The sequence below is a fragment of the Oryzias melastigma genome, linkage group LG17, assembly GCF_002922805.2.
Source record: "Oryzias melastigma strain HK-1 linkage group LG17, ASM292280v2, whole genome shotgun sequence".
Classification (NCBI taxonomy): domain Eukaryota; kingdom Metazoa; phylum Chordata; class Actinopteri; order Beloniformes; family Adrianichthyidae; genus Oryzias; species Oryzias melastigma.
The window spans coordinates 14,921,884-14,934,988 of NC_050528.1; the positions used below are offsets into that span (position 1 = coordinate 14,921,884).

At 42.5% G+C, this 13,105-nt stretch overlaps 3 protein-coding genes across 3 annotated transcripts in view; 1 reads left to right on the forward strand and 2 right to left on the reverse strand.

Annotated features, from left to right (window-relative positions):
- Window positions 1-13,105, forward strand: part of LOC112144307 (tripartite motif-containing protein 16-like) — a gene marked incomplete in the record, with an annotated part of 1,074,856 nt that overhangs the window by 305,372 nt on the left and 756,379 nt on the right.
- Window positions 5,197-9,857, reverse strand: znf622 (zinc finger protein 622). Its single transcript, XM_024268815.2, has 7 exons — window positions 9,703-9,857; window positions 8,368-8,950; window positions 7,371-7,646; window positions 7,129-7,291; window positions 6,930-7,042; window positions 6,407-6,550; window positions 5,197-6,057 (listed from the first exon to the last, which is right to left on the reverse strand). The coding sequence occupies exons 2-7, from the start codon at window positions 8,942-8,944 to the stop codon at window positions 5,924-5,926; spliced, it is 1,407 nt and encodes a 468-aa protein (XP_024124583.1). The 5' UTR covers window positions 8,945-8,950; window positions 9,703-9,857; the 3' UTR covers window positions 5,197-5,923.
- Window positions 10,350-13,105, reverse strand: part of LOC112144294 (tripartite motif-containing protein 16) — a 23,760-nt gene continuing 21,004 nt past the window's right edge. The window contains exon 2 of the mRNA XM_024268778.2: window positions 10,350-11,394. Coding sequence (XP_024124546.1) covers window positions 10,816-11,394 — 579 coding nt within the window. The 3' untranslated portion in view covers window positions 10,350-10,815. The remainder of the gene's footprint in view (window positions 11,395-13,105) is intronic.

Here is a 13,105-nt window from a genome sequence, read left to right on the forward strand (position 1 = left end):
AGTTTGAACTTTCTAATTGACATTTTTAATTTAAACTTTAATTTACTTGTATTTTTTAAGGTTTGTGTTTGTTTTAAATAATTATTTTCACTAAAATGCAACACTTTATAAAAGGGACTGGAGTTTAATCTGGTTTAAAGATAAAGAAGTTTAATTCATTTCTGAACATTTCTCAGCTTCTAACATTCATTTTGAGATTTACAATCAAATTTCTGTAAGTCGTTTTTTACATCTAAAGGCAAGATTTCATTGTGCTGGTGTTTGATTTAGGTGTTTTTTTTTTGTTTTTTTTTGGCTTTCAAAGTCCCCCTTAGATCATCTATTGATCTATTGTAAAAGCGTTCCCATTGGTCTTTTAATTTTTATGCCATTTTTAAGCAAAATCAAAAAACCTGTGTCGTTTTCTAGGACATAGTTTCTGCAGAGCTGCAGTCATTTATTAGAAATATGCCACTGAGTTATGGTTAGGACTGTTGGTGGATTACTGGTGCAACAAAAATGGCGAGCAATTTTGGAATTGTCCAATAACCGTACAGTCTTGATCCAGATTCCAGCTTAGACAGGGAAAAGGACGTTCATCCATCCATCCATCCATCTTCTTGACCGCTTTGTCCCTTTCGGGGTCGTGGGGGTGCCGGAGCCTATCCCGGCTACTGATGGGCGAAGACCGGGTCCACCCTGGACAGGTCGCCAGTCTGTCACAGCGGAAAAGGACGTTCATCGATATATTTGTCTGTAAGAAATTGTTGCCTAATGGTTGCAGCTTCAACGTCACAACTACAAACTTTTTTAAATGTCATTTTTTCGTCTGCTTCTGATTCACAACAATTTGAAAAAAGAAAATTTCAGAAATTCAAAATTAAACTTAATTTTTTTTCATATGTTCTCCATTATTAGAAAAACACACAATAACATGCTAAAAACATAAAAAAAAACTTAATTTTGATTTTTAAAATCTAAGTTAGAATTTTCAAATAGAAACCTTTTTTTTTAAGTCCTTCTTTAGACCCAATCAGCATCATACGGAGGGAAGTTTGATTAGAAAGTTGTCTCTGCCCTAAAAATGACTTGTCCACTTTACAATGGTTACAGGGGTGGAGCTACAGGGTGGCAACGAGGGGCAGTTGCTACCCCAGCAAAAAGTTTTGCCACCCCAATTTTTAAGTGAACATTGACAAAATCCTCTGTGACAGAGAAGTTCTCACCTCAAACTAATTCTGCTCAAAATGCACCCAGTATAAATCACCCTCCTGGTTGATTTAAGTTCAATATTTACCTTTTTTACCTTTCTCACATTTTTCTCTTTATCCTTGTATGGAATATATTCAATCCATGTAGTACAAGTTAGGAAATTTTCCAGACCAAAATTGCGGTTCACAAAACCGCTCATCAGCTTTTTAAGGAAAGTTAGTATGTCTAATTATGCCACTAAATCATTTTTGTTGTTGTATTCTTCATCTCCTATAAATTCCATTAGAAAATAACACTTGGCAGGTACTGTTTTCTCATTCGCAAGTCTCTGTGTCAAAGCAGTGAACATGATGTCACATGACCGGTTTTTAGCAAGCTGATTGGTCACAACTAATGTCTATAGACAGGAGCAGACAGATGGGTTATTATTTGATAATATGGAAATAGATATCAATTTTATATCAAATTGGTGATTTAATTATTATAGTTCTCTTGACTAGCTTTCAATGATACTTTCCTTTCTAGGATTGGACAAGTAAAGAAAGTTATGACACTTTGAACACTCTCATCGTTGTTTCAAGTCATAAAAATGTAATTGTTTGCTGTTTATTCAGGAGTAAAATTACACCCTACATGTGATCACTTAAGATGCCATGAATTTCTTATTTTTTGTTATTCTTTGACCTATCCGGAGGATCTTGATACCACTGGAAAGGTCTCTTTAATTCCTTTCCAGTGACATAAAGATGAGCGCTATCCAGAAGACTCAAAAATTTTAGTCACATATCTAAGTACATGGAGCACCCTAACAACATTTGAGGCTCACATATATTTTCTTTAGAAACTGCTATTCCACAGAGTACCTAAAGTCATTTTACAATTATTGTGGTGGAGTAAAAGGGATTTCTGTCCACACATGCTTAAATGTTACAGACATATCTGCTGGTTCCAAACACCTTCACACACACGCAAGATGACAGCGCTCATGTCAAAATCAGTGAAAAATACGTCATTTCTAATCGATGAGGATTGATAATCAACACAACCTTCTGCTACTACGTGTAAATAGAACATCAGGTTTCATAGACACCATGGAATTATTGATGGATACAAATCCAAGAGGATTTTCAAGACCACAGAAACAGCAGGAGACTGTGGCAGGGAATTAAATCTGTCATGGGCTATAAGATCAATACATATTTTGAACAGTTTGAGGCTCTCAACAACACGCCTGCAGCGAAGGCCATCCCACATCACGAGGAGGTGGTGCGTCTTGACCCATCCACTTCATTCCTCCTTGTCTCATCATAGTACACATCTTTGAGGTCATTGAAGGGCACAGAGTCCAGTTGGTCTTCGACCTGTTCCCCTCTTTTTTTGGACTGCTGTTCTGATGTATCCAGCTTCCAACTTTAGAGTTCTCCTCAGTCTGAGTGAAGAACCTGCTGGTGAACAACCCCCGCTCTAAGAGTTCATTGTCCGGCATTCCTTGTACCTTCTCCAAGGCTCTGATGATGTTGTACTCCGAGTTCTGTGGATGGATGTGAATCCCCGAGTACAGCAAGGCCAGAACGTAGCCAGATGTCCACACGGCCAGATGTTCATCTGAGAGCAGACCCAGCATGACTTCAGGTGCCCTAAAATAAATGTGCATTCCAGTTCCAGTTTGGATGTGACTCATTTTTTCAGCCAAACCAAAATCAATCAGCTGGACCCTGAAAGGCTCTTACATTCTCGACATGTTTGTTTTGGTTTCGTTAGTGAAGTTTGAAATATACTTCTGTGAGCTTCATAAGTGATTTTAACAGTTTCCCCCTCTGCAATGTCAACATTTCTTTGGTTGCTCACTATGTAATAATCCTTTTTACCAGGTATTAGGTGAGTGCAAATGTTGCTGTTTCTGAGTTTGTGGCAGTGGACTTCATGAATGAGCAGAAAGATTAAATGAAAGTCTGGGTGAGGACAGTCCATCAGCTCAGATCCAGGAGGACCAACCCCAGACTCCAGCATCACTCCGCCTCCTGCGTGACTTCCACAGCGCTAATGCTTCTCAGCCATCCCTCGTCCTGATCAATTAGTCTCCTCGCCGTCGGCCTGTCTGCGCGGCCCCTCCTGCTCCGCTCTTCCTGTTGACGCCATCCAACAGCGGCGTGCCCTAAACCTCTGAAACCATCGCGCCGCAAACACTCTTCTCGGCCTCCAAACAGGAAGTGGAGAGGCTGCCAAAGATAAAGTGGAGGACCACAAACAAATGGGAGTAACAGAGCTCACTAATGTGGCGTTGTGGTGGATTGGCTTCCTGTACGAGCACCATCAGCTTTCCATGACATCACCTTGAGTCAGACTCACTGAGACCGGCGTTCATCAGACGAGAACAAGAACACCAGAGTTACACAACACAGCAACATAAAGGACAGAGACTACCAAAACAATGATGTTAAATAAATGTTTCTTTTACAGCAGGTTTAGGATGTGAGCACAATCATTGAATTTTAGAGGGAAAAAAAGAGATAAAAACAAAGATTTTCATATGAGCTAAAGTGATGGAGGAGGAGTTTCCAGCGTCGACGTCAGATGACAAACGCTCATCAGGATGTTGGCTGATTCAGGATCTAATCACAGCGATCAGATCCTGATCTCCAGGATCAGGTGTGTTCAGTCACTCAGAGGAAACCAGCTGGACTAAAAGCTCTGGAGGGAAGACCCATGAACACTAGTGGTAATGATTCATTTTAACAATTCGTAATTAGTGGTTTCCGATCCGATTCATAGTCGATATCGCTTCATTTTGAACGATCCGATTCACTAGATCTGGAATATCTTTAGACAAACTTCAACCAGAGGGATTTAGAGATAAACATAGCAGGATCAAACGTTTGGGCACCCCAGGTAAAATGGTAGATTATTGTGCAGAAAGAAGCCAAGGAAAGGTGGAACGATCCTCTAAAGGTATCAGATTATAAATGAGACACTCTTTTAACATGTAAAGAAAATAAAGTCTTTATTTCCATCACTTAACAGAAACCAAAATAATAGCATGTGCAAAAGTTTGGGCACCCTGCATCATTTGCAAAAACAGGTGATTTTAATCTCAACTATTCTAAATAACCTGAGTCCAATCGATGATTGAGCTCCAACCACCAGCATTATGGGTTCTTCCAAGCAGTTATTTAGAACCCTGAAACTGAAAATAGTTGATAGCCACAAAGCAGGAGAAGGCTGTAAGAAGACAGCAAAGTGTTTTCAGATCCTCTGTTCAGAATGTCATTAAAAATATCAGTCAACAGGAAGAGTGGAAGTCAAAGCAAGATCTGGAAGACCAAGAAACATCTCAGACAGAGCAGCTCACAGGATTGTGAGAAAAGCAAGTCAGAACCCACGTCTGACTGCAGGATCCTTCCAGAAACCTGCAGACTCTGGAGCTGTGCTACCCTGTTCTACTGTCAAGAGATACTTGTACAAATACGATCTTCATGAAAACCTCTTTTACGTCCTCACCACAAAATTCAACGTTTGAAGTTCACAAATGAACAGATCAACAAGCCTGAGGCCTTTTGGAGACAAGTTCTGTGGACCGACGAGGTTCAAATGGAACTTTTTGGCCACAATGAGCAAAGATACTTTCAGAGAAGAGAGTGATTTAATGAGAAGAACCTCTGTTAAGCATGGGGGTGGACCAATCATGCTTTGGGCTTGTATTGCAGGAAATGTTCCACCAGTAAAGAATGGCTTTCAGCAAATTTTGGGCACTAACCTGATGCCATCTGTGAAAGGAGGATGGCTTCTCCAAATGAAGCCACCTCAAGGGAGGTAGGGGGTCTGCAGGTGCCCAAACTTTTGCACACATTATTTTATTTTCTGAAAAGGTAAATGATGGAAATGAACATTTTTTTAAAGAAGATTTTTCCATCTCTCTTTGGGTTTTTCATGAACAATAATATAACATTTTATCTGGGGTGCCCAAACCTTTGATCGCCCCCTGTACCTGGTAATGAACAGTGCAGGTGAAGTTACCAGATTCCTTTTATTTCTTGCAAGATAAAGTGTAATTTAAATGTGTACAAACAAGAAAACAAGAATTAATGTCAAACCCATTCACATTTTAGTTTCTTAAAGTTCATCCCACGGTCAGTCCAAATGCTATTTCCCAATTTCAATATAATCGATTATTTTATTTTGAAAGGATTGTATAATGGTGGGGGTGGAATCGACTAACACTTTACCTCAGACAGATCGATCTGGTTGATCACAGGAATATAAATCTATTCATCATTTAAGTTGATATACAGCTCTATTGAAGTCAGACCAGGGTTAGGGACTTGGACCTGAGCACTCTAAAGAACCATTATCACTTATGAGCAGAGACCTGAACCTCCACTTGAAGGTTACGGTGTCCTCCAGGCTCCGCCCTCTCCTCAGCAGGTGACTAGCTTTTGAAGTTTAGCGGATTCTTCCTGAAACTATTTTATTTATTCAGCAAAATATAGTTTATTCAGGTTATGGTTGATGTTGATGAATCAATGTGAAAGGAGATGTTTGTGTGAGGTTTGTGACAAACACAAGTCGAGCTGTGGCCTTCAGAAAAATATCTTCTCCACAGATTAAATAAACGGCGATGGTAAATCAAAAAGTTTGTCAGACTCTTTCAGTGAAGGACTTCCAACCCAGCGTCTGGCAGGTTATCAGAGTCCTGATGCGTCCCACCCGGGTCGCCTTCACCTCCAGAAGCGTTCTAGAACATGACTTGGGCTCTGAAGTGCTTCTGCTTGTTGGCGTTGTTGCTCATCCCCATCTTCAGCATCCACCTGGACTTCATCCTCTGGACGAACTGCATGTCTCTCTGCCTCTGAAGTGTCGAGCTGCTGCCTGAAATAATAGAGAAACCAGAACAATTGTTTTTATTTGTTTTAATAGTGTCAGACACAAAAACATTCAGTATTGTAACCCATTAGCTTCAGTGTTAACATTCTTGTGTCTCCATCAGTCCATCAGATTGAGTTCAGGTATTGCTCTCATCAACATTAACCTCCATCTTTGTGAAGTTTTGAACACAGAGAACAAAGTGAAGCTGTGGTGAATGCAGTCACAGCGCTCACACGCCCAACTTCCGCTGCAGTGTGCTAATTCTGTGAGCACATCTATGGGAATTTCTATTGAAGGTTAGCCTGAAGCTAACAGATAAAAAAGCTGCTCGATTCGTTGGTTTCTGCCTCACCTGCGTCTCCTCCCCAGCCCAGCGCCTTGTACTGCTTGAGGACTCTGCCCACCGCCTTGGTGTTGTGGCTCAGAACCAGCGCTCGCTGCGTCCCAAATCGCTGCTTGTAGTACCTCACCAGGGAGCGGTGGCCGACCTTTGCACCTGCACAAACACACAAATCCTCGTCACACGTGGAACTCCTCAAAACTCCGGTTACCTCAGGGTGGGATCTACAGATGCCCCCTACGACCCCGATTTCTGGACCATGTGATCTGTAGATACCCCTACCATTAACAGAACCTGGACGGTGAACATCTGCTTTTAGCAGAGGGTTCTGCTGAGTAAAACGACAAAGCGACAGCAGCTCCTCCTCCTCTTTGAAGTGTCAAATCTCCAAACATCAGGAGAGTTTAGAGACTTTCAAATATTGCAGCAACTTCTTTAAACGGCCAACAGACGTTTTACAAAGAGCTGACTCAGAGGAGCAACGGTTCAGAGGTCCATCTCTGGAAATAAATCCCAAACTCTGTCATAGAATCACCTGATGGGAGAGTCAGCTCCAGCGTGTCCTCGTCACACTCCAGGTTCCTGTCATCGGGCAGCTCTTCATCCATCTCCTCATCCTCTCCCTCCTTCCTGTCAGGGTAGCTGCTCCTGTTGGCGTAAACATTTAAAACTTTACTCCACCTTTCTTCCACCTCCACCCTGAGATGTTTGGCTCATCGGTTCAACCGGATCACCTGAAGTCGTAGAAGTCTGCGAACTCCAGCGCGGCGTCTCCGTCTGTGAAGAGCTTGCAGTGGCTTTTGTCGGTCATGTGACTCTGGACGGCCTCCGTGGAGTAAAACGAGCGGCCTTTCTCGTTACACCACAAACACACGTTCCCAGCTCCAACTTTCTCTCCTGTGGAGAAACAACATGAAGCTTCAGCAGAAGCTGAGACTCTTTGATGCACACAGCTCTGACGCCCAGGTGAACTCACCCAGGTACCGGATCAGGCCCCTGAGGTCCACCAGGAACTCCACGTCTGGGATGAAGAAGCCGTGCACTTTGGTCATGTGGGCCACGTTCTTCAGGAGCGACTTGGAGTGGTGCGGGCAGAACAGGCAGTCAGTGACGGGGAGGGAACCAGGCAGAGGGGCGGAGCCTGATGGACCCGCAGAGTCACCTTCCTTCTGATCTGCCGCCTCCTCCTCCTCCTCTTCATCTTCATCCATGTCCTCGTCCTCCTCCTCCTCTTCCATGTCCTCCCACTCCTCTGGAAGATTTAAAAAAAACAAGAACTTTAACGCTTCTGCTGTTAAAAATGTAAACGCTTCTTTGGAGGAGGAGCAGCCAAAACAGGAAGAAACATTTAATTTGAAACTTTAACAGTAATTTCAATAAAATTTTTTAAAATAAAAGTTGCCCCTCCTTCCTCCCTCAAACCAAAAGTTAAAAGTTGAGTTTTATGATCTGTTCCACCTGTAGTGGCTACACAAATTCATGACGGTTTTAAGTGTCTCTAAGAACAAAACGTGCAGCCATTGATTGCTTGTTGCTAGTTTAACCAGGTCAAACTTTGACCAGTCAGGACTAGGATTTAGTACTGACGACGTCGTTTTAAATTCAGGAAAGTGCCAACCGTTTGAAAATTGATCACGAAGGAGAAATTAATTGTTGTGGTTTGTGTCCGGACGGAATTATATTACATCAAGTCTTTCATATAAAAAACTCCTCCAGGGATGTTTACACAACTTCAATGAATTTAACTTATGGATCTTTGAACATCTTTGAAGCTGTGACCTCCACCTCTGCACCCCCCATGAAACATGCGCTCAATCGCCTGAGCTGTTTGCATTTGTGATGAGATCTATTTTTTCAAGCAAAGAAAAGCTGTGATGTGGAAATGTTTTTGTCTCCACATAAATGTCACATCAGCACCACCTTTCAAAGGACTATCATCTGCCTTAATGAAGTGAAAGGTGTCACCTCCTTACCCTCTTCAGCAGGTGCTCCTTCCTCCTTCTCCCTCCTCTTCACCTGCTCCTCCAGCCACATGCTCCTGGGCGGCTGCTCACTTCGCTCTGTTCTCTGCTTGGAGGCTCCTTGTGAAGTCTGGCCCCCCGTCTGCTTGGCAGAACTGGGCCTCTGCTGCTCTTTGAGGGCCTGCTGCAGCGCCTGGTTCCTCGTGTCATGATCCACCTTCTCCTCGCCGAGCCCCTTCTCCAGGTTCTTCTCGTTCATCTTCTCCACCTTCCTCTGGGCGGCGAGCAGGGCCTGCTTCTCGGCCTGCTGGTGCTTGTGGGACTGCAGGTGGTTCTGGTGGGCGTTGGCGCTGGAGAACCTCTTGTTGCAGACGCCGCAGACCTCTGTGGCGGTGGACTCGCTCAGCTGCTGCTCGGCGGCGGCCCTCTGCTGCAGGACTCGCTCCTGGAAGTTCTCGGCGGTGACGGGCGGCATGTCCGCCACCTTTCGCTTCAGGTTGTACCGGTGCCAGTCGGTTTTGTAGTGCGCCCGCTGGACCTCGCCGTCGGCAAAGGCCACTCTGCAGCTGATGCACGTGTAGGAGGCCATGGACCCCTGAAGACCAAAAGAAGGAAACTGTTTGCTGCCAGATCACAATAAATGTATTTGTAAATTGATGGGTAAATAAAATAAATAAATGAATAAAAGCTGTAAAATAAAAAGTTAAAAGCAAATGAGGCAAAAGGTTAAGGATAATTGTACAAACAATACAAATAACAGTAAATATCACAAACATACCTAAAGGAATACCCAGAAATGCAATTTTGTCATATATATTCATCATGAAATAAGTCCACAAGATCATTTTAAGGAAAAAATATATTTATATATATATCCTTTAAATATATTACGATTAAAAAAATTTTCAAGGTGTTTATACTTTTCCTGGGGGGTTTTCTTTAACTTTCTTGATATTTTAAGCTTGCTTTTTAGTTTATTTTTACTTCATGTTGCTCTTTATCGAATTACCAGGGGGGAAAAATAAGCTCATATAAACATTAGTTGTCAATTTTAAGTAGTTATGATTTTTAGCGAATTTAGTTTGTTGTGGATTTAGCGGTTTTTAAAAAAAAAAATGTTTTTCAACAAACAGATAAAACTACTAAAGCAAGCGGGTTAAAATCATATAAAACAACACCACAAGTGGAGGTTAATGGTTTATTCTTTGACTAAAGGTTATTTTTTTTATAGACTTTCAGCTAGCTGAACGTCACCGAGGTTACATTCTAAATAACTCATTTTTACCAGAACAAAAACAACTGCAATATCAAAGTATACTTGAAAACATTTTTTGGTCATATACTTACTGACTGTGCACGCTAGCAACTTCAAAAATGAATTTATCTCGATGAAATGTCCGTAGTTTTAGAGTTTCCGAGCATGAACCACACTAGCACACCACGAGGGCTTCTTCTTTACGCCGCTTGTAACGCAAGGATTGATCGATCAGCGCCACCTGCTGCATCGGAGTGCTATAGCCTAAATAATATAGCAGGAGAAATGGCGTAAACAGATGACAGCTTATCTACTTAATTAATGCTCTATTAAATTTTGAATTTTATGCTGGAACCAAACAGAGAAGCAGCAATATTTCCTACTTCTTATCAGAAAATAGATTAGAATGCTGTTTCCTGCTCCTCTTCAGATGAGCAGGATGATGCAGCATTCCTGTTTTCTGCAGCTGCTGGAATAAAGGACAGTTCTGTCCGACAAGCTTTTTTCATTGAAAACCAGACCTTTGATGCTTTGAAGTAGAAAAACTTTCATCAAAACTTAAGGAAAACTTCTCATTTGTCTGTAATGAAGCTGTTTTACTGCAGAAAGTCATATCTACTCTGACTGATGTTTCTGCTCTAAACATGAACTCTGTCATTTCTGGAGCTCCAGGAAAACTGCCTCAGTTCTTCCATCATATTATTCATACTTTTTGTCAGAGTTCACACAAACTCTGGAATAAAGACAAAAGAATCAGGATGTTTTATTGTCAAATGATCAGAAAAACTTTTCTACCAAGTACAAAGAAATGAATACATTTTTAATTGAAGTGAAAAGTACCAAAAAGTTGCAAAAAAAAACAATCTTCAGTTTCTTCTCTTGTCGTTTCTGTGTGAACAAAGTCCTTGTGATGTCACTGATTCCATTTGGGTTGCAGCATCCTTCAGTTCCCATAACATCACAAAATCATGAACACATTTGTCAGAAAGTTAAATTCAAACAGTCAAAACTCAAAGTTCAAAGAGAGAACAAGAAAACAGATTTTACTGCAAAAATGTCTCGTATCCACATTCTACAGATTTCTCATTTCTCTCTTTATATACGACAAACACGACTCCACAGAATATTAGCAGGTAAAAAGTTTAGTTCAAAATAAGGGAGAGCAGAGAAATCACTAAAAACAAACATTTTATTACTTCCAGGAACTATTTGAGTTTACAGAACTCTGCTGAGACTCCAACAGAATAAAACCTCAGTCCAGCATGGAGCGGCTGAGTGAATGTGGTCTGGACTCTGTGGAGGAGAGTCATGCTTTCAGAGACGTTGTAGAAGGACAGAACACCTGCTCTGTGATCCAGGTACACTCCTACTCTGGAGGAAACAGGAGCTGAGATGGAGGTTTTTATGCTGTTGTGGTAAAATAGAGAACAGTCTGGATAACAAATTAATGCCCAAGATTTGTCATTAAAACCAAACCCACTTTCATCTCCAGATCTACTGATGTTTTTGTATGCGACTGCTACATCAACAATGTAATCAGTCTTTTCCACCTCCCAGTAACAACGTCCAGTCAGACTCTCTTTACTTAGAACTTGAAGAAATTCAGTAAAACTGTCTGGATGATCAGAGTCAGACTGAAGTTGTTCCGTCTTTATCGCCTTTCTGTTCTCCTCTGACAGTAACAGTTGTCTGTGTGCTGTGTTTGGATCCACTGTTATATGACATGCATATTTTAGGAAGTCAGCTCTGGTCTTTGGTTCTGGTTCTGGCATTGAAACATCCATGTTTGTCCATTCTTCTCTCAGAAGTTCCTGCAGTTTGTCTCTGAGTTCTGACACAGCTGCTGTCACCTCCTCAAAGTATCTCAGAGGACGGACATTGATGCTGGATGAGTGTGTGGACTCACTGAGTGGTGGCAGTGAGGGGTAGTTGAGCAGAAACTGGCTGTGATCCTCTGTGAGTGAGAGCTGCTTCAGCTCAGCGTCTCTCCTCTTCAGCTCAGTGATCTCCTGCTCCAGCTCCTCCTGAAGATCTTTGACTCGACTCACTTCAGTTTGCTGCTGGGATCTGATCTGCTGCTTCACATCACAGCTTCTTTTCTGGATGAGATTGATCATCTGAGTGAAGATCTCCTCACTGTCCTTCACTGTTTGATCAGCAGAGTGATTGATGGCCTCCACCTCCTGTTGAAGCAGCTTCACCTCTTTCTCTCTGTCCTGGATTCTCTGCTGGATTTGTTGTTGACTCTCCTCCAGATCTCTCTGCCTCTCAGTCCTTTCTGCTGCAGCTGAGACTGTGGTGTGTCCTCTATGTTCATCCACAGATGGTGGGGGTAAATTCTGAGTACCTCCCAGCACTTGGACAAGTTGTCCAAGGACCCCAAGGAATGACTGATTGAATGTTGTCAGGTGCTCTATTTGCTTCCGGGCAATTTCTGCCTCCTGACGCTGAGCATCCATGGTGTCCTGACGGAGTATCTGGAAATGGCGTTCAGAAAGGCCTTCCATTCTGTTCAGCTGTCTCTCTTCTGCGGCCTGCATCTTCTCCATCATCGTCCGCCAATCAGGCTGCAACCGTCTTTTCAAAGCTAGAATAGACAAAAAATGTCAAAAATAATTAATGGAATTCCCCATAGGACGGCTAATGCTAACGTTCGGTTAACCTAAAAAATACATTGCTGACTAAATTACCATCTTTATTTACACACATTTTTCTTGAATAAGGTGCATTTCTATAGCGCCATTGCCACCTAGTGGCCAAACTGAGACACCCTCCAGGAGAAGCAGAACAATGTTTACATTGTTACTGATCTGAGCCTTTTTGTTAGAACTTCTTTAGAGGATCCATGTATCATTATTTCACTGATGCCATCCATCCATCCATTTTCCTGACCGCTTCTTCACTTTCGGGGTCCCGGGGGTGCCGGAGCCTATCCCGGCTGCTGATGGGCGAAGGCGGGGTACACCCTGGACAGGTCGCCAGTCTGTCACAGGGCCTCAATCACACACACATTCACTCTCACATTCACACCTAGGGGCAATTTAGAGTCGCCAATTAACCTATGGAGCATGTTTTTGGACGGTGGGAGGCAGCCGGAGTCCCCGAGATCATGCAAACTCCACACAGAAAGGTCCCAGCCGGGATTCGAACCCGGGCCTTCTCGCTGTGAGGCAAGAGCGCTAAACACTGCGCCACCGTGCAGCCCCTTCACTGATGCACTTTACAATATGTGAACTGTATCAGATTAACATAACTATATTCAAATTTTATAGTAGATTATTAATATATTTCTAAACAAATGTGTAAACTCGAAATTGAATTAAAGGAGGGGAGTCGGAATCGAATCGATTCAGGCTCTTGTGAATCGAATCGCTTCTGGAAACCCTGCCCGATACCCAGCCCTAACAATTACAACACAGCATGTCTCACCAGTGCGTCGACGCTGAGGCGAATTGTTTGCAGTCTCTGGCTCGGCTGGACCTGGAGCAATCACCG